The sequence below is a fragment of the Eleutherodactylus coqui genome, chromosome 1, assembly GCF_035609145.1.
Source record: "Eleutherodactylus coqui strain aEleCoq1 chromosome 1, aEleCoq1.hap1, whole genome shotgun sequence".
NCBI lineage: Eukaryota > Metazoa > Chordata > Amphibia > Anura > Eleutherodactylidae > Eleutherodactylus > Eleutherodactylus coqui.
Genome location: NC_089837.1, coordinates 434,970,782 through 434,998,299, shown reverse-complemented (window position 1 = coordinate 434,998,299; position 27,518 = coordinate 434,970,782). Strand labels below are relative to the sequence as shown.

General features: G+C 45.6%; 1 protein-coding gene across 1 annotated transcript in view; it reads right to left on the bottom strand.

Moving 5' to 3' along the window:
- RNF17 (ring finger protein 17) overlaps positions 1-27,518 on the bottom strand; it is a 188,042-nt gene that overhangs the window by 63,092 nt on the left and 97,432 nt on the right. Inside the window, exons 18-26 of the mRNA XM_066582149.1 lie at positions 17,092-17,282; positions 16,227-16,359; positions 15,439-15,595; positions 15,006-15,121; positions 14,328-14,448; positions 12,099-12,210; positions 5,625-5,822; positions 4,973-5,120; positions 3,971-4,089 (exon numbers count right to left, since the gene is read on the bottom strand). Of these exons, the coding sequence (XP_066438246.1) occupies positions 3,971-4,089; positions 4,973-5,120; positions 5,625-5,822; positions 12,099-12,210; positions 14,328-14,448; positions 15,006-15,121; positions 15,439-15,595; positions 16,227-16,359; positions 17,092-17,282 (1,295 nt within the window). The remainder of the gene's footprint in view (positions 1-3,970; positions 4,090-4,972; positions 5,121-5,624; positions 5,823-12,098; positions 12,211-14,327; positions 14,449-15,005; positions 15,122-15,438; positions 15,596-16,226; positions 16,360-17,091; positions 17,283-27,518) is intronic.

Sequence of the window (27,518 nt, the reverse complement as noted above, 5' to 3'; positions counted from 1 at the left end):
AGATTTCTCAGTGTGAATTCTGCCTCTAAAAACTGGCAAAATCTTTTTTTTTTTCTGGTGCTTTTTGTCACTATTAAGCGCATGGATTTAGCAGTTTCAATTGGCTAAATTCGCATGGACTTGTGGTTGTCAGTTGTCTGGGACATCCACAGATCAGTTGTTTTCCAGGCCATTGTGATTGCTTCCTGCAGAAATCAGCTCAGTGCACAGATAGCTCCATTCTTCCTGTAGTGGCCAGGCTTGGTATTGCAGGTAAAGTTCCTATTCATCTCCATGGGAACTTGACATGCAATACCAAGCTTGACTACAACAGTAAGAAAGGAGCTGTCTAACTTCTGCAGAACTCAGTTCAGCAGATGAGTGCAAACAGCTGATTGACAGGGTTCTAAGGCAATGGACCCCAGATAATCTACTACTAATAACCCCTTTTAAACAGGTTCTCTGATTGTAAACTAATAATGGTCTATCCTCAGGATATGTAAACTAATAATGGTCTATCCTCAGGATATGTTATTAGTTTACATATCCTGAGGATAGACCATTATCTGAGCAACCACAGGATAGGTGATAAGTGATTGACCAATAGGAGTATGACTGCTGGAACCCTTAGAGATCACAGCTCAGTCTGAGTGAATGGAGGAGCTGTGAAAACGAATATTTTTGGTATAACTTACAGTAAAATCTCTTTCTCGTCGCGTTCATTGGGGGACACAGCCAGAACATGGGATATAGCCACTGCCACTAGGAGGCGACACTAAGCAAAAAGTGTTAGCTCCTCCCACCAGGCTATATCACCCCTGCAGGCACTCAGCTAATTAGTTTGTATGCAAGCAGTAGGAACAGCCAGTGGGAGTACACAAAAATTATTCACACTTTAACGTAAACCAAGTAAAGACATACCAGTCTTCTGGAAATATATCTCGTCATCTGTGACCCGAGACCAAAGGGCTCTGCCCTGCTATAACGAAATTAATCCTTGGGAGGGTGCTGTGTCCCCCAATGAACGCGACGAGAAAGAGATTTTACGGTAAGTTATACCAAAAATATTCGTTTCTCGTCCGTATCATTGGGGGACCCAGCCAGACCATGGGACGTACAAAAGCAGTCCTGGAAATAGAAGGGTGGGAATTCCCAGAAAAAAAGGGGTCCCCAGCAGTCAGGGGACTGCCGCCTGTAGAACCTTTCTACCCAATGCAGCGCCCGCTGACGCATATGTATGGACCCTATAGAATTTCGCAAATGTATGCAGGGACATCCACGTGGCTGCCTTACATACCTGTAATGCTGAGGCTCCATGCTGCACCGCCCAGGACGCCCCCACCGCCCTTGTAGAGTGGGCCGTTATCCGGAATGGTGGTGACCTCCCCTTGGCTCGATAAGCCTCTGTCACTACGACCGAATCCACCTCGAGATGGTCACCTTCGAGGCCGCAGAACCCTTACGCGGCCCTTCCGGGATTATGAACAGAGTCTCTGTCTTCCGAAAGTCTTTGGTCCTTGCCACATAAATTTGTAGGGCCCTTACCAAATCCAACCGGTGCAGCGCTCTCTCTCTCGCATGTCCCGGTACCGGGCAAAACGATGGAACTACAATATCTTCATTAAGGTGAAATGCTGATACTACCTTTGGTAGGAAACCCGGAACCGGTCTCAGCACCACCTTATCTTGGTGGAAAGTCAGGAAGGGCGATTCGACCGATAGTGCAGCTAATTCGGATACTCTCCGTATAGACGTGATCGCCACCAAAAAGACCACTTTCCAGCATAGCAGTCTCAGGGGTACGTCCCTGAGTGGTTCAAAAGGGTGTGATAGCAAAGCATCCAGCACCAAATTCAGGTCCCATGCTGGAGTAGGTGGCCTGAACGGGGGTGAAGTATTTGCGACCCCTTAAAGAAAAGTCCGCACCGCCAACCTACTAGCGATAGGTCTCTGGAACAGCACTGAAAAGGGCTGATACTTGCCCTCTTAGTGAACCTAACTTCAGCCCGAATTCTAGTCCAGCCTGTAGAAACGCTAGAATGTTTGCTAGTGAGAAATGCATGGGATGTATCTGGCGGTCTTCACACCAGCTGAAGAAGCGTCTCCATACGCGGTAATTAATTCTCGATAATGTCGGCTTCCTGGCTTGGACCATAGTTCGGATAGCTGCTTCCGAGAATCCCCGTTTCTTTAATATTGCGGTCTCAACGGCCAGGCCGTTGAACGAAGCGACCTTAAATTCGGGTGGAAGATTGGTCCTTGTGATCGTAGGTCCTACTGTTCTGGGAGTGGCCATGGAGCGTCGGCCAGCATTTCGATCAGGTCTGGATACCCTACTAGCCTCGGGCAATCCGGAGCCACCAGCGTTATGGGGATTCCCTGGTCCAACGTCCACTGCGACCTGTTCCAGTGTGCCAGTACATCCTGGAACCGGAAAAGCCAGCCCCCCACCCTGTGAATAGCGGGTGGGGGGGAAGACCCTCATGCTGATACTCCTGTCCTCGCGTCCCTAGGTGCCTTGGAGCGAGCTCGCCAGGCTGGCCTGGTCTTAAAGGAAGGATTCTTCCTCTGCTCTGCTGGGGCACTTTCTGGCTGCGTCCACTGTCTTGTTGTGGGCCGGGATGTAACCTGCCGAAAGGAATGAAAAAAGGATTTCTTCCTAGATGGTGCCTTTCTTGATCTTCCAGCCCCTTGCGGGAGAGACGTACTCTTCCCTCCCGTAGCGTCCTTAATTAGATCGTTGAGCTTTGGGCCAAACAGTCTCTTGCCCTCAAATGGCAGTTTCGTCAGAACCGCTTTAGATGATGCATCCACTGACCAGTTTTTCAGCCATAGCGTCCTCCGTGTAGCCACGGACGCCGCTGATGCGCGTGCAACAAATTTGGCTGTATCCAAACTCGCCGCGCAGACGAATCTTCCTGCCTGTATGATCTTTTCAGTGACGTCTAACAGCTCACTGGGTGGGGCGCCTGCCAAAATATCCTTGCGTAGTTGTTTTGCCCATGCCACTGATGCCTTGCTCATCCAGGCTGAAGCGAAGGTGGGTCGCAAGGCGGTGCCTGCCGCCTGAAAAGTTGTTTTCGCCAATGCATCAAGTTTTCTATCCTGTGTGTCGGTTAGAACCGCAACCTCGGCTGAAGGCAACGCCGTGCTCCTTGATAAGCGCGATACTGGCGGGTCTACCACCGGAGCTTTTGACTAGATCCTCTGAAAAAGAATAGGCGGCGTACCAGGATTTACCTGGCTGCCTGAAACGTTTGTCCGGACTCTGCCATTCTTTGCCATTCTTTCCCCAGGACTTCTTCAAAATCCTGATGGAAAGGAAATGTTTGGCGAATGCGTTTCTGCCGTTTAAATGATACGGTAGCTTGTGGTACCTCGATTGGAGTTTCGGCTACCTGCAGCGTGTCTTTCACTGCTAACACCAAGCTGTCCATTAAAGTGGACAGCCTGGACACCTGTTCGTCATCTAGGTCTGACAAAGATGATACAATCAGGAGGCTGGAATCGGCACATGTGATGGGGCGGAGCTACGCGATGACACGTAGAAGGGGGCGGAGCCAGAACGCAGCTGCTGCCGGGCTGAGCCGAAGGGAAAAGACCCATCTGCGCAAGCGCGTCTAATCGGGCGATTAGACACTGAAATTAGACGGCACCATGGCGACGGGGACGCTAGCAACGGAGCAGGTAAGTGAATAACTTCTGTATGGCTCATATTTAATGCACAATGTATATTACAAAGTGCATTAATATGGCCATACAGAAGTGCATAACCCCACTTGCTATCACGGGACAACCCCTTTAATAACCACCTATGGCTGTTTTATCCACAATGAAGACAATGAGGACATTTTAGTAGGAAGTACAAAAAAACTATTTGCTGAACTAAGCAAGCCCTTTAAAACAGGTCTATTACATAACAAAATCAGTCAAAATACAGTTGATGCATTTTGGATTCTCGTTAAGAAGCACATTAATTTACAAAACGTACTGTATATCCATGAGAGAGCACTCCAGACACATGGTACCATATATTTTATGGTTTTCATCTAATGTTCTTAAGCTGGTGACATCCGCCACTTTCTGCATGCCAAAATCGTAACAAAATACCTAAAAATAAAATTGCGACAGTAGTAAGAGTGCAATTAGCTGAAAAAGAGCAAAAAAAAATTAAAGAGCTAAAAATAATTAGTTATGTTGTACTAAATGGGTCTGTTGGGTTTCCAGTAGTAACAGTATGTGCAGTTTAGACAACCAACAATTCACTGAATGTAACTAGATTCTAAATCCAAAAAAAAAAAAAGGGGTGCAAGAGATCTGACATTTTTGGGAAAGGTTCTTCATAAATTAAATGGTTTCCATTTAGGAAGTTGACAAGAGTATAATTACTACCACATTTATACATCTGTAATATAGATAAGTGTTCCAGCCTGACTGTGTTTATCCGTAGTTCAGGTCAAGATAGCTGCAGTCAGACTGGGACCCTCATCCATAATACACATGCATAACATGTGGCCTTTATATACTGGTCTGTCACGGGCCTTAAGAATGAAAGGGAATAGATCGCCTATATTTATTTTATATTAAAACCAGATTGCAAAACATTCTCTTTTTACACCATGTCAAGTCATATGAAGCCGCAACAGGATCAGCTGCAAAAGGTGGATTAGTGGTGCTCTGCAAACTCAGTATATAGATTTCATAATATGAACACTGTGCCACCAGGAAATCCGCTCTTAGTGAATGACAGGACCTGAGAGCCCGAACAGGGGGAGGCAGCCCTGCAGCCAATTAAAAACTAGGAGTGTGCCCAGGCTGTCAAGCAGCCTGCATCTTGTCACCACCCACACTTCCGGTGGTGACAAGATACAATACTACCTAATCTTTTGGTTATACAACATTCATTGTAAAATTGCAGGTTAGTGTGACAGTTCCATGACCTTACTTTTTACTCATAGAAAGACAAGGGTTGTGTAACCTACAGTTTTCTTACCTCAACCAGACTATCCGATAAAATGTGTGTAATTCTGGCACGCTTCCACTTATTAGAATGCAGCTGAACTGCAACGTGCATATCAATTTGCCATTGTATAGCTTCGGGTTTTGAGTTCTCATACTGGTCACACATGTTTGTTTCTAAACTGGAAACCCCAAAGCAGAAAACAAAAAGGTGTCAAACATTATGTTAGCAGTTACTAGATATGGGATTTAAGGTATATGAATAAGGTACACTGTCATCACCTCTGAGACCCATAAACTATGAAATGGGTCTCAAAAGGTGAGAGAACAGGGAATCCAGGGGACTGTGTTTCATACTCACTGGGTGCCTCATTCCAGTGTTGTGCCCCCGCAAAGTTGGCACTCGCTAGTAGCCTGACTCTTTCTGCACGTGCATCGCTCATTCATCTCTATGACAGATGCATGTTTAGCAAGAGTCAAACTGCTGTCGGCGTTAAGCTGGAACGGTGAGCTTGGTGACTACGACAACAGCTCCCCAGACTCCCTGTTGCCTCACTTTTGAGATTCATACCATAGTTTATAGGGCTCAAAAGGCAATGGCAGTATCCCTTTAATCATACCTTTGATATAATAATAAAAAAGATGAAAAGCTAATATAACTCCTGTATGTCCCTTGTAGACATTACCTCTTAAGAATATTCTGTGTAGTTAACCACTGCACAAAGATTTTGCTGGGAGACACAACATGACTGATGAACACATCAAGCTCTTTTCGCTCAAACAGAGAGAAGTTATCCATGCTGATTTCAACAGAGTCAGGTGACACATCCATTACTGTATCCCATACTTCCTTTAGTGGCAAACGATCACCAGAATCTGATGTGCTGAATGGAAAAGAGAGAGAGAAAAAAAAAGTACTATTTCCTCCAGGTCCACTAGTGGAAAAACCGCAATCAGGACTACACGGCTGATGACACTGTATAAAAGCATCTAAAACACAGAACTATAGGAAAACTGGATTATAGTCTCCAAGCTAGGATCCTATTACAGAATATAGCACTGGGACTAAAAACAAACAAAAAACAAAACAAAAAAAAACAACTTACCAAGGACCAGTCCTACTAAACATTGGAAAGAAAAAACAAATCCTGTGCTAGTCTACAGCACGAGCAAGATGGTGTCTACTAAAAATGTAATCCTATACACGGAAAGACAAAAATGATCAGCTATCTATTGCTGGGCACGTGAGTGTAATAATTCGCACAGAAAAAAAAATATCAGATGTAGACCTTAAACAGAAAGCTGCACTTTCACCTCTGAATTTCTGATGTGGATATGCATTACGGCTACCACCGATTCACACGCAAGTTAGCTTCAACAGGACTGGATGGATTCCACAATAATAAATAATGGCTTTTTAAAACAAAAAATTTTTTTATTCGTGATGCGGTTTTAAAATCCACAAGCAGAAAAAGCTATGTCAATTCAAATGAATGGGATGCGAATTCCATGGCAAATGCTGTACTACAAACCCTGAACTCCCCCAAAAAACAACAACATTTTGGCTCTAGGGAGTCTCATACTACAGGTCCCACAATACAAACCATAACAACATGGTCTGTACAGGCACTAAATCAGCAGAGGTGTCCGGGAGATGCACGGTAAAAGTGGTTGTCTAACTTCTAGCCATATTGTGCAGTTGCCTGGATTAATACCGAGTCTCACTGAAATGAATGGGATTCAGCCTTCAGGACCAACCCGGGCCACTAGGCTATGTACGGCGCTGTCTGCTTCCTGCAGCATAACAAAATAAAAACAAAAAAAGAGTGCATATTCACTTGTGTTCTAACACTGTGCACTACATATGCGGTCCCTGCAGGGATGAAGGAAACTCCTGCCACAGCTGTGGCAGAAGTCCATGGTATTCTCCCTATGTTTTCAATGGGGCTAGCGCTGCACCACTGGCAATGGAGCTGAAACTTCAATGAGCTGGGGGCCTTCTCACTGTCGACCCAGCTGAACGTCAGGGTCTGCTGAAATCCAGACTGTAAACACCCAGCTAGGCAGGCTGTCGTTAGCAACAGCACACTGTTGAAGAGTGAGGAGAAAGCATGCCAGGCGATGCGTGGGAGCTACCGCTACCAAAGAGAACGGGAGATGGAGACACATGGCTCAAAAATGCCGTTAATATCAGCTCTCTGAGACTGTGACCATGGTTACAGCATCAACCTATTTTTTTTATTTTTTATTTTTTTTAAAGTCTAGCCTTGGAACTGGCATCTTTCTAGGTGGTCAACCAGGGTGGCTCCTTACCACGATGTCATCACAACTGCGTGACCAGGCACCATAACCTTTAACGTTACTGCAAGTTTACACAAGTACGTGAATCTCGCTGGGCCCTTTGTGGAAACATCCGGAGCCAGAAGGGCGAATGATAAGAATTGAAATCAGTATCAGTGTATACTGAGTCACGGTTTCTTGCAAGCAATCATGCAGGAGGAAATGGCGCAGGAAGATCACAGCATGCTTCTGACTCCATCCGATTTAACCACCTTGTCTCCCGGACAGCGCTATATAAGGTGTAGTCCAAAAGGTGAAGCAGACATGAAAAAAAGCAAAGAATAAACTCTCACCAACAGCGTCTCTCAGCCAACTGGTTTCAGAGTACCTGCGCCAACGAGAGCACCTTGAAAAAAATCTAATTTGCGTCATTGCTGGGGGATCCCAGGAAATGTTCAGCTGATGCCAACCACCCGTTTAGAAGGAGGCAAGTAGCCTCCTGTCAAAATGAGGCCTTAGAGGATGCAGGACACCCCAACTCTTCAGCTTAGCGACGCAGTAGTCGGACAGGCTCCAAGTTGGACCAGAACTCTACGCATTGTACCTGCGTAGGAAGGATCCATGCAGAAAACGCTGTAGAAATGAAGTAGGCTCTGACTACAGAGCACTCTTTATGGCCACCGTCTGGTCATACACCATAGAGGAGGATGTGTGGCCTGTTCTGCCGCCAATATTCGGGTTAGCGGTGAACTCTGCCTCAACAGATATCATTCATGCATCACCAGCAACATGGAGTGGACCCATCCGCCTGGGCACGGCTGACTGAGCACGCGGTCCAGTCTCCCTAGAGGACACTGGATGCCGCTTTGGTTCCTAAGCCACCTGGAGAGGGATTGGACCCATAGTAGGTCCAATTCTGGAAGGGAGCTAGTACTTCGATCTACAGCCCCCAGACTCCCCGTTGGAGGGTGGACCCTCGGCCTACCACTATACTTAGACAGAACAAGACTGTTCGTGAGACGAGATATTCCTTGACTGACAGAACGTCACTCTTGTATAATCGGCGAGAGCTAGCCGATAGGTAAGGCTCAACCGTTCTGGAGTGTCCACAGACTGTGCACAGTACTCTTTCCGGCATGGAAGGTACCACAGGTGTCAGCTAGGTCCCATCCTGGACTCGAACACTGCGCTAAGGCTGCCTGCGGAGAACCACAGACGGGCAACCCCGGTGAGCTAGCAGTTAGGCAAGGCTCAACCAGTGCATAGCAGACATGAGCAGCGATGAGCCAAGAGAATGCCTGTGCATAGTATTCTCTCCAAATGGGAGGTACCACAGGTCTCAACCAGGCCAGAGCCCTGCTGGTGGCTCTGGCTAGCCCCTGCCCGCGTGTCATCCTGGACTCGGACGCTGCATTAAGGCTGCCTGCAGGAAACTGCAGGAGGAGCAACTGGGGAGCTAGCCTTAGGGAATGCTCAACCCGGTCTAGAGCAGATATGACGAGCGATAAGTCCAGAGAATCCCTGTGCAAGTACTCTTATCCGCATGGAAGTTACTACAGGTCTCAGACAGCCCGGAGTAATGCTGACAATTAGTTTGAACACTGTTGTCCGTAAGACGACATATTCACTGCGGTAGGCTGGCTGCATGGAACTGAAGGAGGGGCAACCACAGGGGAGCTAGTCGCTAGCCAATGCTCAACCCGGTGCAGAGCAGATATGAGGAGCAACGAGTCCCGAAAATCCCTGTGCAAGTTACTCTTTCCGGTATGGAAGGTACCTCAGGTCTCAGCAAGGCTGGAGGGGTGTAGGGCTTGTACAGTAGTGAGAATGCACATAGTATGTGGCTATGGCTAGCCCCTGTCCGTGTGTCATCCTGGACTCAGACACTGCGGTAGGCTGGCTGTAGGGAACTGCAGCAGGGGAGTTACTGATAGGCAAGGCTCAACCCGATGCAGAGCAGACATGATGAGCGATGAGTCCAGAGAATCCATGTGCAAACTACTCATCCAGTATGGAAGATACCACAGGTATCAGCAAACCGGAGTAATGCTGAGGTTGATTGGGTAGTGAGGAGACAAGAGTATGACACCTAGGAACAGGGCACATAGCCATTGGGGCAGTGGGGAGCACAAGCTGTGCATGGAGAGCATAGCAGGTCTCCCATCTTTTAGCTACAGCCCGTCACACAGGACCCACCGTGCGCAAAACACTTGCTGCCTCGGCTAGCGTAGCCAAGCGGTCTGGCCAGTGGTAAACATATCCTGCATTGCGGCTATTGCATGGTGAACCCCCCCCCCCCCCCCCCCAAAAAAAACGCGTGGCAACACATCCATACTGCACAGCGGCTATACAAAAACACCAGCACCAGGGGCTGGTCTATATGGTACCGGCCTTGTGCCAGGCCTCACAGACTGGGTGCCAGCCGGTATCAGTACCACGCGCCAGTATCAGTAACCGGTCGCGTGCCGGTATCACAGACTGGCCGCGCGCCGGCATCACATACCCGGCCTGCGCAAGCATCACGTGGCAGCATGAAACACCTGCCGCGCGGGGACAACAAAGCTGCAGTGTGGCGGGTAGTGTCAAATCAACACACACAGCATGGCAGCAAATACCAAACCCACACACCGCATGGACACGCTGCACAATTACAGAGCCTGGTGGTCAATGTGACCCAGGAGGGGGCTTCCGTTACAGGGGCAGGGCAGCAAAAGGGAGCGATACTCCCCTAATTACTTACCTACTTCTGTCCTCATGCTGGGAGATGCTCCCTCAGCTCCAGCAGTGAACCCCATCTACTCTCCGTAGAGAGGATGGGAGTGCTCCGCGAGGGGGACACTTTGGCTGGCGGGTCACTATCAAGCTTTCTTTAGAGTTGATGTGCCTCCTTTTCTTCTTGGAGGAGAACAGACCCTTGTCGTCTGCCCTCCCGGTGGGGAACAGGGAGAGTCCTGCCTGCCCTGTGTGCCCATATACATGTGGTCCTGATGACCTTGACGGGAGACATCTGCCTCCTTCAGACACTAAGTGAAAACTGAGCTAGCTTGGCGCCTGCAGTAGGGGTATAGCTAGTGGGGGGAGTTAACACTTATGCTTAGTGTCGTCTCCTAGAGGCAGAAACTATACCGAAGGTCTTGTTGTGTCCCGCAATGATACAGACAAGAAATTTTGTATTGCTGCAGCCACACTGATCTGCAGAATTAGATGCATGTCAGTTTACACACATCAACATATAAAGCACAGCAGCAATCACTTATCAGACTCCTGTATCGGTCCAATAGTGTGATGTCACGCCTCCGCTCAGGTTGGATCCAACACCCGCTCCAAGATAATAGAACAATCATATATTCAAAGGCAGCATCCACGGCAATCCATTTCAGATAAAAGGAACTTTTATTCCATGTTAGTCCCACAAGCAGCAATATACAGATGCAGCAGTTCAGAAAAAATGACACAGCGACGTGCGACAAAGATCTGCTGAGATCGAAACGACGCTGTGTCATTTCTTCTGAACTGCTGCATCTCTATATTGCTGCTTGTGGGACTAACATGGAATAAAAGTTCTTTTTATCTGAAATGGATTGCTGTGGATGCTGCCTTTGAATATATGATTGATCTGCAGAATGAGGATAACATAACATTTACACTGTGGGTAAAAATAAAAATTGGCCTAACAAAAGGGAGGACCCAAAATCTACAAGGTGCTCCTTGATTTGAGGCCTAAGTGTGAGTCATGTTACACATCAGGGCCACATGCGGAATCTGGTCCTAGCAGCAGCGGTGTCCATACCTACCTGTTGCTTCTTTGCTTTTTCTCTCCTATGGATGGCCGGCACGGCTTGCCGTCAGACATGCGCAGTACAGATATTTTTTTTTTAAACTCCTGATTTTCCCACATCATGGCCTAGCGATGACGCGGAATCTGCAACCTTTCCGCACTGTCAATTTCGAAAAGGCCGCAAATTGGAAGGCTTCCATGGACTTCAACGGAAGCGGCCAGCACGGAATTCGTGCAAAAATAGAGCATGCTGCAACTTTTCCTTTGCTAGTGGAAATTGCATTTGATTTCCGCTCGTGTGCAGGAAGAATCACTTTCCCATAGCATGCTATGGAAAGTAGTTGCTGCAGAAACCAGAGGTGGACGCCCGCTCCGTATTCCACTATGCAAATCCGCCCATGTGTAGGCGGCCTTAGAAAAACTGCCCCAACACTTACACGCTTTCTGACATCTAAATTAAATAAAAGAACATTTTCAAAATGGTCCAACATGCAGTGCACATATGATAAATGTTGTTAACTATATTACACAGTATGATTGTCTTATAAATCAGAAAAATTTTAACATTTAAAAATCAAAAATTTTTCAACATTTTCTGTAAATTTACAGTTTTTTTTTCATCTACGCAAAGCGTATCAACTAAAATTCACCACCAAGAGTACAATGTATCACGAAAAAACAATCTCAGAATCATTTGCATGAGTAAAAGCATTCCAAAGTTATTATTACCTAAAGTGACACGTCAGATTTGAAAAATAAGTCCTGGTCAGAGAGGCCGAAACTGGCTGCAGGAAGAAGGGGGATAAAGATAGTATACAAGAACATGTAAAGGGGTTTGTGCATGACTAGAAAGAAGGATCTACTGTTTTATCAGAAACAGCGCAATACTGTCCATTGACTGTCTGGAATTGCATCTCATCCCCACTTTAGTATATAGAGCTGAACTGCAATATCAGACATACCCCATGGACATGCATGATGCTGTTTCTGAAGAACAGCAGATTATTTTTTTCTAGTCCTGGACAAACCCTAAGGATTTGTGTAAAATGTATGATTGTGTTCAGATGTAAAACACACAGACAGAAAAAACAAAACAACTTACCACAATATAAAAGAAGCAACATTTTCTTCCACAAGAATGGTGTTAATGCTGGTGGTCTGACTTGGGTCCTCATCAAAAAGCTCAACAGATAGCTTTTTCTCAAGCAGAACGCCTGCATAGACAAACAACGGAGGGTAAATTCAGCGCTGACTCCGTTCTCAATTACATGTTGATGACAATAATGTATTCTGTAGCTCTATTCTTGTCATATAAGGAAACCTGACATTATGAGTTAATAGGCTCCTTCAGAATTAGACTGTGTTCACACAGCATTTCAGTGTGCATCCAGCCTTTCGGTCCTATTGTGTAAACCTAACGTTAGGCCTGTGTCACATGAGCATATGTGTATTTCCTGACGTTTTTGTGCATTGCGCATTTGTGTGCACAGCATTTTTTACTGCACTTTTTAGGCGTGCAAGTTGTGCACCATCGCAAGCGCAAAAATACATAAACCAACGCTCGCAGCCATTGAGATGGCCAATTAGTTTAAAGGGGTTGTCTCGCGAAATCAAGTGGGGTTAAGCACTTCTGTATTGCCATATTAATGCACTTTGTAATATACATCGTGCATTAAATATGAGCCGTACAGAAGTTATTCACTTACCCGCTCCGTTGCTGGCGTCCCCCCTCTCCATGGCTCCGTCTAATTTCAGCGTCTAATCGCCCGATTAGACGCGCTTGCGCAGAAGGGTCTTCTCCCTTCTGGTCGGTCCGGGCACAAGCGGCGTTCTGGCTCCGCCGCCTTCTACGCGCCATCGCGTAGCTCCCCCCCGTCACGTGTGCCGATTCCAGCCTCCTGATTGGCTGGAATCGGCACACGTGATGGGGGGGGAGCTACGTTTCTCACATCAGCATAGGCAAGCACGTGTATGTGTGTATAATATATATATATATATATATATATATATATATATATATATATATATATACACACACACACACACATACATATACACACACACACACACATATATATTATATACACATACACACACACACACACACACACACATATATATATATACACACACACACACACACACACACACACACACATACATACATACATACATACATACATATACACACACACATACACACACACACACACACACTGGTATATTTTCCTCTTTAGTGGATAACAGCATCTAAATGGTTAACTCCATTCATGTTGTACACTGGTATATGTAGATGTAGGCTCATCCTTCCTCCATATCCTGTCATGGCTAAGGCCCATTTAGACACAACGATTATTGCTCAAAAGATGACTTTTGAGCGATAATCGTTGTATCATTTACAGCGCAAAATGATCGCTCAAACATTGAGCGATCACCTTGGGCTCCAGCTGTTCCCCGCTCAAACACCCGGCTGTTATACAGCCGGGCACTCCGAGCGGAGGATGCAGAAGACAAGCGGGGTGTCCCCACTTGTCTTCTGCATCCAGCTGCTACCCACTCCGAGCACGCGGCTGTTATACAGCCGAGAGCTCTGAGGGGAGGATGAAGAAGACAAGCGAGGTGTCCGCACTTGTCTTCTGCATCCAGCTATTTACTGCATCGGGGGCCAGCTGTTATACAGCCGGGCGCTCCGAGCCGGGTATGGAGAACAGAGCTGGACCGCTTTGTTCTTCATACCCAGCCTGTCATCAGGGAGTGGGGAATCCTGCTCTGAATCACTGAGAGCGACGGCATAATGAAAACTGCACGATTTCAGTGCAGTTGCACAACAATTATCGCTCAAATTTTGAGCCTGTTATATGAATTATGAGCATTTATATAACACCACCTTAAATCTCTGTGCAGTGCTGCAGAATATCACTATCAGTCTCAATCTCTAAAACCTAAATTTCAAAAATTCCCTTATGACCTATCAGTCCCCATTTTTTTGGAGTGTAGGAGGAATCATACACAAACATGGGGCGAACATATAAACTCTATGAAGAGGTCATCCTTGGTTGTAGTCTAACCCAGAACACCCGCACTACAAGACGACAGTACTACTACTGAGTCATTGTGCTGTACAGAAGCATGAAAACACTTTCCTTGCCTGCCATTTACATCATTACAGTAAATTTATGGATTCTCAATGAAGTGAAAAAGGTAATAACATTATGCAGTGAAATCCAAACCATGTCAAATAAACCCCAATACAAGACTCCTGCAGTGTAGGATATAAAGCGCAATGACCCCAGATTGTACATATGCAATGACATTATGTTGAATACTGTACCTATTGAAGTACACCTCAGGCGTCTATAGGAAGTCAGACTTTGAAACAGCTGACATGCATCTGAGCTCCACCACGATTCAGCATTGAAAGGTTGAATATAGGCAAGCCTGCAGCTAATCGCCTATAGATATCAAATAGGAATATGGAAGTGGGTTAAAAAGCCAAAACAGATAAAACATTGCTAAATCTTGTAGTACTGAACAAGTTGCTGCAAAGAACTTCTATTTAGGAATAAAAAACGCAATAGATTGGTCTGCCTCCACACACTTTTCGCAACTGGGTCTCTACGTCTACAATGAAATTATGGATTATTAAAGGGGTATTCTGGTTAATGGCTGTTCTTGCAAGTTTTTACCCATCCACAGTGCTTGGCTATCTCAGTCAGTCCCACTGAAATTAATGGAGATGCAGTTTGCATGCACTGCCATCACTGTTTATTTGGTGAACTTTAGGTCCCCAGCTCTGGTGATGGTGGGATCCCAAAGGTCAAACCCTCACCAATCTATCAGTTTTCATCTACGCGTTAAGATAGGTGAAGACCTGAAGGAAAAAAAAAAAACATCCACTGGCTGGAATATTATTTTAAATGCCTGCATACTGTGCATTCAACCAAATTAGTAAACATAGAAAGTATAATGTTTGCATTTAGAGTGTTTTCTCCGCATTAACACCGTTTACCTTGCGTGGTAATGTCATGAATTCTTTCTTTAAATTTCTCAAATCTGCAACATTAACTTTAGTAATATTTCCAAAGTCAACATACTTTATGACAGCTTCTTGAGGAGTAGGTAAAGCTAGAAAAAGAAAGATATAAAAACTTCAGTGCAGATATGGTATACACGTATCCACTACCCAACAGCCTGCATTCTGCTCCCAACCAACCAGGGACTTATTTTCAGATACCCTGTTTGATACTTCACCTAACAGTGCCACAAGCCTCCGTGGCAACACCACCTCTAAAGACACCACGGAGGGACAATGCGAACTACCTGCCTCGCCTATGTTTTCACATCTGTATGTTATGCAGGATTTACCTCTTAATAGAAACTTCAGATAACCGATAAATGCAGCTCAACTACATAAAATTAGAATTATATCAAAGTAATCTTACCCATAATTTCTGCTCTGTACCAGTGGTCATCTTCAGTATATTTAGCAACGCAAGGCTGACCTACCACTGGGCACATCATTTGCCAGTCTTCAGCGTCTTTGATATTGTACACTTCCTGAATCTTGTCCTCAGTTGCTCCATAATCTGCGTCACCCACCTAAATTTGGTTCAAATATAAATAGAAGCAATCTAAATGACAACAAAACCACAATATGTGAAAGGACAAGGTGCATGCAAATGTGTTGAAAGGACAACATATTTTATGTAACTTTTTATGTAACTGGTGCAGTTGATTTTAGTCACGCGCAGAGATGGATCATCATTGTAGATTTTAGAGCTAAATTATAGCAAATCTGATGTGGCTACACATCCTTCTTGACTAGTCCCATCCACTTTTAGAAAAGTGCCATAGGTCAGCATAAAAAAGCCAAGAGTTTAAAAAATTATGGAGTGCATCATAATTTGCAACTTTTGTACATCATAAATTTGGCATAGAAAACAAAAAAAATATGACCCATAGTCTAGGAGTTATGGGTTAGATTAATATAGTGAATCAGGGTAGTTATGTACATACTTCTATCCGTACATATACTTATAACATGTACACTGCAAATTTCAGTTGGCATAAATGTTGGCAATGTGTGGACCAAGACCTCCCATTAGAGGTGGTGGGGGCAATAAAAGGGCTGCGCCATAAAAAAGGAACCATTAAATCTGGCTTAGCATAGATAGTCAATGGATTTAAAAATATTTAATAGCTTTAATAGATTGAAATTTACTTAACTTACCACATGGATATAAAAGTCTGATGGATCACTTATATGGCAAACAACGACTTCAACTATGTTCTCAGGCAATTTTGGATCTTTGTAATAAACGACCGCATTATTGTCAAGTTCAACAGGAACATTTGAGGGAAACCTGGAAATGTTTAAACAAGTTTAGAAAGGGCAAATATTTAGGAACAGGAACAAAATACACACTGTAGATCTGAGTCCACACAACCCACTTAATGAGTGACTACTGCCCTCTTCCTCAGTAGTTACAACTGTCCCCCCCCCCCAAACACACACACTCACAGGAGGATTCTACCCAGATGACTCCTCCCATGTTTTCATCTCCCATAATATGCCCTACTCTCCTCCTCCCTCTTCGCTGGGCTCTATATCCTGCCCTCCAGTGATGGCAGGTCATGTAGACACAAGAGGTATGCAGCCCATTATAGGCTGCCGCAGACACATGGGTTAAGATGTCATTACTGGAGGACAGGAAACTGATGGAGGAGCAGACAAGTCTCTGCAAAGGAGTGAAGAGAACGCAAGTACTTTTTAAAAAAAATCTCTTTAGTGCAACTGTGCATCCCAAAAATTTTTGTAATGTCAAAAGTTTTGATAGTTGGGTGTTCGGGTGCTGAGACCTCCTCCGATCACTAGAACAAAGCAGCTGAAGCGTTAAACCGAGTGTTGTCACTACTTGCAAACTAAAGAATAAAGTCTATTCTGCAAATCTGAATCAAAGTGGTGTGTATTTGCCACTGTGGAATCCCTGCAGATGGGCCATGGAAAAAAAACCTGATGGATTTACTTCAGCATATCCGCTGCTTCTGAACATACTTTTGTAATGATATATTAAGGTTATGTATAAAATACTCACTTTGCCAAATCTGACAAAACGAGGGCTTCACGAAGGGACAGAGGCATGTCACTATTGATCTTAGAGTCAAAGGGTTTCTTCAAGTCAACAATCAGTTTGTTGTGTTCTTCCCTGAAAACTTTCATTGAAACACATTTATTGCCAACCAATCTTAGAATGTGATCTTTGATGTCCTTTGTCCACGATCCATCCTATAAAAAAAAAAAAAAAAAAGATTTTTGATTCATAACCTCTAAATCGATTTTTACACCAAAATATTCCAATGAGAACTGAGATAAATTCAGCAGGGGTGCATGATCTGCGGCCCACACGGTCTTTGTCTGTGGCTCCCATCCTGCCGAACAGACACAGGCAGACGATCGTCTTTATCTGCCGACAGCCATTACCAGCCCCTGCAGAACGTAATGAGAGTAGAGAGTGCTCATTGGTTAATACTGACTCCTGTCACTAAGACATAGCCTGAGGTTGTGCAACAGATCCCGCCACTCACTAACCAATGGGCACTCTCCATCACTGCAGGGGACAGTACTCATTGATTAATATAGGTGCCTGTCACACAGTTACAGGTTATGTCGGTGCACTTGTATTAACCAATGAATGTTTTCCTTTGTAGTAATGAAAAGTCATCATTGGCTGGTGAATGGCAGGATCCTCATTAGTAGTAAAGAGCCAGATGAGGAGACCAGTTAACAGCAGGTGCAAACTGAAGAACTGTAGACTGACTCAGAGCAAGTTTATTTTCTTCTCTGTGGAAGGATGGGAGGATGGGGTGAGATGCTGAAGCTGCTGCTTGTTTTCTGTACAGGCAGCAGCTTCAGCTGTAAAATTCAACGTTTAGAGTTTTTCAAAGCCACACTGTTCTCTACAAGCACCTGCACGCTACTCTATCCCCCCACCCAACAGAGCCCCTGCAGATTGTGTCCGTTCCTCCTCATTCAGAGCTTTTGAGATCCTGTGTCTCTCCCCTAGACCCATCCCCTCTTGGGGCACCCCTGTTACTTTGCGTCACCCCCTCCCTTTACTTCTTAGAATCACTGAAACCTTGCTGTTCCCCTGTGCCTTTAAAGTGGCCCCTGACACGCTAATTCTTCCCCCATACAAAGCCTATTACCTCCCATCCCAAATTATTTTATATCAATATGCACCTGTCTCTTCTTGTTAACAATAGAAACAAAACTGCGATACCTTCTTGGATTCTAGAATAAAAACAGCGGGGGCGTGGCCAGCGACCAAGATGGATGGTCGCATGTGAGTGAAGCTCCCCAGGGGACTCAAACATCCTGCGTTTATCCTGGCCTCACATCCTAAACTTGCTTACTGGACAAGCTAAATACCTTTCACTGAGTGCAGCGGTGGCTGGCTCGATCCGAGAAGCCTAACTTTCTCTTGAGCGACCTGCACCAGACGAGCGCTGAGCGGGAACAGTTTGCACGCCAGCACCCTTTCACCGCCGCCTTCAGCCCTGAGCCCGCGCCCGACACGTCCCGCTGGTCTTCCACTACACGCCGTTCCCTGCCCCTGTCAGCGCCCGGAGAATGCTCCATCCCCTGCTTAAAGACCCGTGCCGGGAGGGCGCTGAGTGAGAGCTGGGCCGCGCGCCAACACCCCTTCACTGCCGGCTGCAAACCGCAGCCGGCGCATATGACTGAGCCTCCACTGCGCGCCGCTTCCTACTTCTGTCGGCGCTCAGTGAGTGCTCCGCCTTCCGCCAGAACTCCGGACCAGCGGGTCAGACTGACCGGAGGGCGATTGCTGCACCCGCATAAAATATCTGTGCTTCCCGCCTTGTGCTATCGGCGCTGCCGGAACCTCCTGCCTCGCAGACCCCGCGGAGATCCCTCTTCAGCCCAGGCTTGGGCACCTTCAGGGGCAAAACCAGGCGAAACCTAGCGGAACCACCGGAGTCCACCAGCCTGCACCGGTCGCCCTGCTGTGCAAGATCTCCCCACTCTGCCGACCCTGCTCCCCTCGTGGGACCGCGTCATCTGACTTCAACCGGAGTGCCGGTCGGACGGGGAATCCCCTGCCCGACGCTGCTGGGCTCCTCTGTCTCGCTGGCCCGTCGGGTCGCCGGCTCACTCGGCTCCCTGCCGCCTACGCTGCCCAGGAGGTAATCCCCATCTGGCCTGGGCCCGTGTTCCATCTGGGGCGGCGCCGGACGGGACTCGGTGGGGCGGCGGCGCTCCGCCTGCCTGCGTCGGGCGCCCTGCTGTGCCGGACCTCCCCGCTCCTCAGACCCTGCTGTTACTGTGGGACTTTGGCACTTCACATCGGCCTGGATATTGATCGGGCATGAGATCCTTTGCCTGTACTCTGGCTTCTGAGGACAGCAGTGGCGGGTAAGTCCCTACTGGAGACTGTGGGGCTGTGCCTAACGTTGGTAGCGGGACTGTTTCTAACCCTACAAGTGGTCGAGCCCTGGAGCCGGCTCCGAGACCCCCCTTTATACATAAACCCCTAGTTGATACCTCCTCTGCTTTTTGCCGCCATTTTGAGGTCGCAGCCCCCCTGGGGGAGAAGCCCTGCTTACATCTGGGACGGGCGCAGTGCGCGCGGCGGGGACATAGCCCACCAGCGGCTGCATGCAGCGACACCTACACCTGAAATTTCACCACACCATCTAAGTTTCTTCAGAACGGACCTTGACCTGCAGGAGCAACGTACCACTAGACTATTGTCTCGCCATTCTGCTGCCGCACGTCTAAAGAAATTCCACACGAGATCCAACTTGATTGCATTCCATAAAGCTGGCGGAGACTCTTAGTCCTAATCAGTCACTATAAGCTCACAATTTCCTGAGTACTGCAACTTTACTCACTCAGTGCTAAACGAGTGACCGCTCATATTATTTAAACCGCCAACCAGCCCTTCTTCTGGGGGACACAAGCAACGCCATCTTCTCTATACCATTGCATAACAGAGCAATCACATACTCCGTTAAATGTTTCTGTAATACACCCGTTCATCATGAGTACCCGAGCCAAGGGATGCACAGCGGCGGAAAAACTGAAAGAATTCTCTCGCTCTGACACTCCTGACCATATGCCACGTTCGGCATGTGCAGCTCACCCAAGGGAGTCTGAAGGCGACCAGGGACAGGGTCTGGAGCCAACTATGCGCCAACTCCTAGAAGCAATTAATGCCTGCAAGTCCTCTCTCACGTGCAAGATAGAGGAGGTTAAGACAGACGTTATTCTGCTAAGACAAGATTTGCAAAATATGCGAGGCAGAATGCAGGAGATGGAAGATCGCGTTTCTAGTGTGGAGGACTCCCTGCGACAGTACAGAGGGCAATAAGACAATCAGAATTTTGTCAATCTAAAACAGACGACCTTGAGAATAGTCTACGCCGTAACAACTTGCGCATAGTTGGCCTCCCGGAAAAAAATCTAAGGCTCTCAACCTGAATCGTTTGCAGAAAGCTGGCTGAAATCTACATTGGGCGATGACACCTTTTCTGCCTCCTTTACAGTAGAGAGAGCTCACCATGTCCCCACTAGGCCTCCGGTGCCGGGCGCCCCTCCACGTCCATTCCTGGTGAGAATTCTGAATTGCAGAGACCGCGACGCTGCCCTACGTCAAGCCAGACTGTAGGGACCCCCTTAAATACAACAACTCGGTGGTCTCCATTTTCCACGATTTCTCTGCGGACTTACAGAAACAGAGGGCCACCTTCACTGAAGTCAAAAAGAAATTCAAAGATAGAAACATTCCTTACTCTATGGCATACCAGGCCTGCCTGCGGATTGTAGCGGGTGGTAAGGCGATTTTCCTGCACTCCCCTGCTGAAGCCATGGAGTGGCTTAGTATGCACCCTTTGTCACCAACTGACACTTAAACCTGGCTTGTGATGTTTTATTTGCTGGCGTTGACTCCACTGCTATCAGTGGTCCCCATATTCCACTGACCTGTGGGTGACGCTGATTATCTTTGAAAAGAAGAGTCGCATTACTTATTCTCCTTGTCTCCACATCATTCCACAATGCGTACTCACGACAATATTAATTAACCGCGTGGGCAAAACTATGGTACTAGCTTGTAACCATGCTCAATAAACTCAATTGGAAATTGTTCTCCTACAGGCCACTGGAATGTCCCCCACTCATGACATCTGCTACTCTTAAGACAAGATTGTAGCTCATTTCCTTTTCTCTGACACCCGTGTCAAGTTATTACTAAACGGGTCGTCAAATGTTAACTGTTTAAACTGGTTAAATTTAGTTCTGACTAGGTTATTGTTAAGTCTGTGCTGGTATAACCTCTTTCCTAGCAGACGCAATATGTTTCCCCATCTGAGAACTGTAATTGCATTTCAAATCATTATATGTTCCAATGTCGATAACCTGTTTTAGTTGGAATGTGCGGGGTCTAGGCTCCGCCGCCAAACGTAAGGCCGTTTTCTCCTACATCAGGCAAAGCAACCCCCACATTGTGAGCTTGCAGGAGACTCACCTCACCATAGATAAGGCTGATGCTCTTAAAAAACCATGGGTCCAATGGATATGTCACTCCTTTCACACCTCTTTCTCCAGGGGAGTTTCAATCCTTATCCATAAATCCTTAAGATGGAATCCCATCACCATTCGTAGAGACCCCGAAGGTAGATTTATATTTATACATGCAGAGATAGACTCCAAACCTTACGTTATCTTATGTATATACATCCCACCCCACAACAATCTATATATTCTACAAGCCGCTATAGCATTTGCCCACCAATACCCCCTGGCACATGTTATTTGTATGGGGGACTTTAATCAGGTAATGAACCCGGCTAAAGACAAATTCCAGACATCCCCCTGCCCCCCCAACATAACTAGCTCCCCTATGCAACAGCTAATCGGTAGTGTGAGCTGGGTTGATCTCTGGCGCCTACGCCACCTTGACACTCGAATACACCTGTCACTCTCTAGGCCATAACACCCCATCAAGAATTGACTACATACCGTGTTTCCCTGAAAATAAGACAGTGTCTTATATTAATTTTTGTTCAAAAAGGTTTAACTTTTTTACATGTATAGCTGCCTGGACACTATTTAAATTGTTTTTTTAAATTAACTGTTAGCAGGGCTTAATTTTGGAGTAGGGCTTATATTTCAAGCATCCTCAAAAAGCCTGAAAAATCATTTTGCATCCTCAAAAATTCTGGAAAATCATGCTATGTCTTATTTTCAGGGATACAGGGTATTAACCTCCTCGACTCTGGCTATATATTCTTCAAACATAACCCATTGTCCTCGGGGCATCTTGGACCACAACCCAATTTTATTGTCTCTGAAATTTCCAAATCATAAGATAACTCCTAACTGGAAACTCCACCCATTCTGGCTTAAAATCCTAAAAGATGAGGATCAGACCCCCATTCACATATCCATGTTCCTAGACGCCTATGACGGAAACACTCACTACGCCCTAAAATGGGATACCCTTAAAGCATATCTTAGAGGATGCCTCAAATCTGCCATCTCCTATCTAAAAAAATCAACATCCCAGTTTGATGGGGAGGTTGAAATGCAGGCTGTCGAGGCTGAGAAGTTGTATCTCTCTGACCCCTCAGATTCTAATAAAGCAAACTGGCTTGGCCTTTCCCGGTCTACACAGACATCAAATTCATATAAAGACCAAACGTAAGTTATTTTTTACTAAAAAATACTATTTTGAGTTGGGCAACCAATCTAGCCACTTACTAGCAAACCTCAAACAACAAGAAAACCAAACTAATACCATCCTGAAAATAAAAAAACTTGCAAGGTAATATACTTACTGATGCCCAATCCATAGTGGCCTGCTTCAAGGAGTTTTACACCAACCTTTATAGGTCTTCCACTGATAGCTCCACCCCAGATGCCCTTAACTACTTGCGAGATTTGACCTTTCCAACACTAACTGCTGAACAAGTAGAGTTTCTGGAAGCCCCAATCACCCTAGATGAAATCCAACAAATAACTCAAGATATGGCACCCAATAAATCCCCTGGTCCCGATGGCCTCCCAGTGGAAGTGTACCAAAAATATAATGACCAACTATCTCCATAGTTGCTTGACACCCTACATAAAGCCTTACAAGAGGGATCCTTGCCTCTCTCCTTTTACGAGGCGACTATTATAGTTATACTCAAACCTAATAAGGACCCTATGGATTGTAGCTCTTATCGCCCCATCTCATTAGTCAATGCAGATTACAAAATCTTAACCAAAATCTTGGCAACCAGATTAAACCAAGTTATTCTATCTATTATACACCACGATCAGACGGGCTTCATGCCAGGGAAATCCACCACAATCAATATCCGTAAAGCTCAAACGGTCATACAATTGGGTGGACAATATAATATGCCTTCGGCTCTCGTATCCTTAGATATGATGAAGGCCTTTGATTCCCTGGAATGGGACTTTCTAGAAGCCTGCCTCTTCCGCTTTGGATTCGGACCCCGTTTCAGGAAATTGATTAAAATCATATACAAATCCCCGAGAGCCAATGTCGTAATAAATGGTATTCCTTCCGCTGACTTCCCACTCTCAAGAGGCACAAGCCAAGGATGCCCCTTGTCACCGGCCTTGTTTGCCATAGCTATAGAAGCCTTAGCGATTCGTCTGAGGTGCACCCCTTCTGTGACCGGCATAAGTTGGGGAGGAGTAGAGAGCAAGGTGGGTCTTTATGCGGATGACACAATCCTCTTCTTAACGAATCCTGAGATCTCCTTCTCTTAAGCCATGATTCACATAGACAAATTCTCCCAACTCTCTGGGCTGCACGTTAATTGGCCTAAATCCAGAATTCTATACACGGACCAAAGCCCAAAAGCTGACCCCTGTGTTTCTAGATACGGACTGGCTGTGGTCTCTACATTTAGATAACTAGGGATAAACATGTCCCGAGATTATTATAACGCTTTGACAGAAAATATTATCCTGTTACAAGAACATCCCAAATCGGTTTTTTCAATCCTTTAACTCCCTCATTATATTATTTATATGGGGCTCCTCCCGTTCTAAACTAAGCCTATCATCACTGCAAAGGCCTAAGGACCAAGCTGGAATGGGCCTCTCGGACCTCCATTTATACTATTTAGCGGGGCAATTACGAAACATTCAGTCGTGGTTTTCAAATCAAGAAATGCCCATTACAGACCAATACCTAGCGAAACAAGTAAGAGGTAACAACTTGCTAAATTACTTGGAATTCCCAGAATGCACCATTTCTTCTGATGTGTTACCACTACACAAGCTAGCGGTGTGTGTGTGGAGGGAGGTTATGTCTCTTCAACGATTTGAGGACGTGGTGTCTGACCTCTCCCTCTGGGACAACCCTGGCCTAGCTGCCCTGCGGTCTGTTCCGGACCCCCAATATTGGATTAATCTGGGGGTTGTTTCACTGGGCGACTTATACATAGACTGTGTGCTTCCTACATTTACCCACCTTCGCGAGACGCTACAGCACCCACAGCTTCAACTGTTTAGATTTTTCCAATTGCGACACGCATTAAACACTCAATTTCCCCCCGCCTCTACCCAAATCTCTAAATTCCCTACAATTGGGATTCTTAAATCCCAGAGACCTAAAGGTCTAATTTCAACACTATACCCACACCTACTTTCGGCAAAGATAGGCCCCGACTCGCTCCCTGTCTTTGAAAGGTGGAAACTCTCTATTCCATCCCTAACACTTGAAGAGTGGTCGGACGTCAGAGTCCCACCTCTTTGTCTCCCCTGCTATAAACAAACTAATTCAGCTTTATATAATACATCAGGCATACCTCACTCCTAGTTGTCTATTCAAATTGGGTAACATCTCCTCCAACTCTTGCCATAGGTGTCGTCAACTAGAAGCGAACTTTTGGCATCTGATGTGGGACTGTGGTGTTGTTAACAACTTCTGGTCTAATATTGTTACCTTTATAAACTCACTTCTGTCACCGCCTTTCAATATAAGTTTGGATCCCAAAATAATCCTGTTTGGTCTACTAGAGGAAGAATTATGGCCAAAATATGTTCGCATATTTCTGAGAGAAGTCCTGTTCCTAGCACATAAGGCTGTAGCCATGCACTGGATGGCCCCAGAACCACCTTCGGTATCGCAATGGATCCGAATGGTAAACACCATAGTCCTTATGAAAAGGTAATTTACTATAATACAGGCTGCTCGGGCAAATTCCAGAAGATATGGGGTTGCTGGCTGGATAATCACTCTACCTTAACCAAAGATTAAAACTTCTGAGTAACTCTCCTTATCCCTCCCTTTTCTTCTCCTCGACTTTCAACTAAGACATACACATGACCAGCATAGACTGTTTATTATTGTTAAAGTTTATTACTACAAATGCTAATTCAACTACAGAAAATGTTTTATTCCATTTGTTCTTGACACTAAAGTACAGTTTACAACTCCTGTTGTATACGCAATGTTTCTAACAATTTCTTTATTCTGTACCGTATACCTTTTTATTGAAAATAACACAAAGTTATAAAAACAGCATTTAAATTTAATGAATAAAAACATCTCCCAAAGTTGCGCTTACATGTTTTGAACAGAATTGAACATTGCTATAAATAAGAACTCTGTTCGAAACATGTAAGCGCAAGTTTAGAAGATGTTTTCATCCATAAAATTTTCATAAAAGCGTTTACTCTAGAATCCACAAAACTACTGCAGTTTTGTTTCTACTGCAGTATATGATGTACCTGTACCTGTCCATGCAATTGTCGGGAAGTGTATCCATGCAACGAGTGGGCACTTGGAGTTGCATCTTTTGTGAAGAAGTTGCACCTTATGGACAACCAAATAATAAAGTGCCTAGTATAAACTATTCCCATCTTTTAGAAAGATAGAGTGAACGAAGGTCAATACAGCACTCCTGCGGTCATATGAGGTAAAAGATATGATAAAGGATAAATACTAATAAGGACTTACCCGGTACTGAGCAGGGTCCTATCAAAGACAGGCCCCGCCAGCACCTCCTAGTCCAAGATCGCCTTAAAAGTAAGAATTCTTCCTCCACATTCGAAAGTTTAGGAGAGCTGCAGGGATCCCTGGATACCCCAATAAGGGGACCCACAAAAATACCGGAAAGTTGAAAAGAAAAAATGACCCCAGCGCTCACTGGGGAAGAATATTCCACTGGATAGTGAGAAATATTACTAGTTTATTTGCAACGCGTTTCAGCCATATAAATGGCCTTTTTCAAGCATAAAAGCAAATGATACATTAACGGTATATATAGACAAACATAACTTACAATCAGAAGTTTCATAGGTGCCCCCAGGGGCTGTGTGTGTCCCCTCTGGCGGCGGCCATCTTGGAGGCAGAGACGGCCTTAGCTGACCCACCTCCCAACAAGACCATTGCTAAAAAATTCAAGAATATACTTGACAGACTCCCAGTCATTGAAATATGACAAATCCTTTCAAAAAGACATCATCGTACAAAGAAAATGCATTAAGATTGTTGTGCTGAATATAACTATATAATCGTCATGTGGTCTGTGTGACGCATGAGCACATGACCATGCATCATTACGTCACACATCACCGCGCCGTATACCAGCATTTCATGCCAACCATTAGGTTACAGTGGGTCACGTGATCCATGACGCTAGAACACCTGACACCGCGTCATTACGCCGCGCGTCATCGCGCTATACTAACATAAGATATAACTATTATAGGCCATCCACTGTTGGAAGAAGGGGGCGTAATAAACCACGCTGAGCGTCATTACAATGCGTGTCATCGCGCTATCTCAAGGGGACCTCTAATAGTTATGGGCCGTACACTGTTAGAGGAAGGGGGCGGGATGAAGTACCCTGATCATGTGACCTAGTCACCGCATCATCGCGTTATCTCAGGGGGACATGCAGTAGTTAAAGCCATACACCGTTGAGAAAAGGGGGTGGGATAGAAAACTCCGATCATGTGACTTAGGGTCAATCCCCTATATAGGTCATATGATTCACAGCAACCAAAAGGCTAGAACAGGGAAGGATAATTAAATTGTTAGGCCCCTTAGTTGCCCAACATGGGAGGAGATATATATATAGATGTTTCAGAAATCATTGTACCAATTAATCGTTATATCTTATGCTAGTATAGCGCGATGACGCGCGGCGTAATGACGCGGTGTCAGGTGTTCTAGCGTCATGGATCACGTGACCCGCTGGAACCTAATGGTTGGCATGAAATGCTGGTATACGGCGCGGTGATGTGTGACGTAATGATGCATGGTCATGTGCTCATGCGTCACACAGACCACATGACGATTATATAGTTATATTCAGCACAACAATCTTAATGCATTTTCTTTGTACGATGATGTCTTTTTGAAAGGATTTGTCATATTTCAATGACTGGGAGTCTGTCAAGTATATTCTTGAATTTTTTAGCAATGGTCTTGTGGGGAGGTGGGTCAGCTAAGGCCGTCTCTGCCTCCAA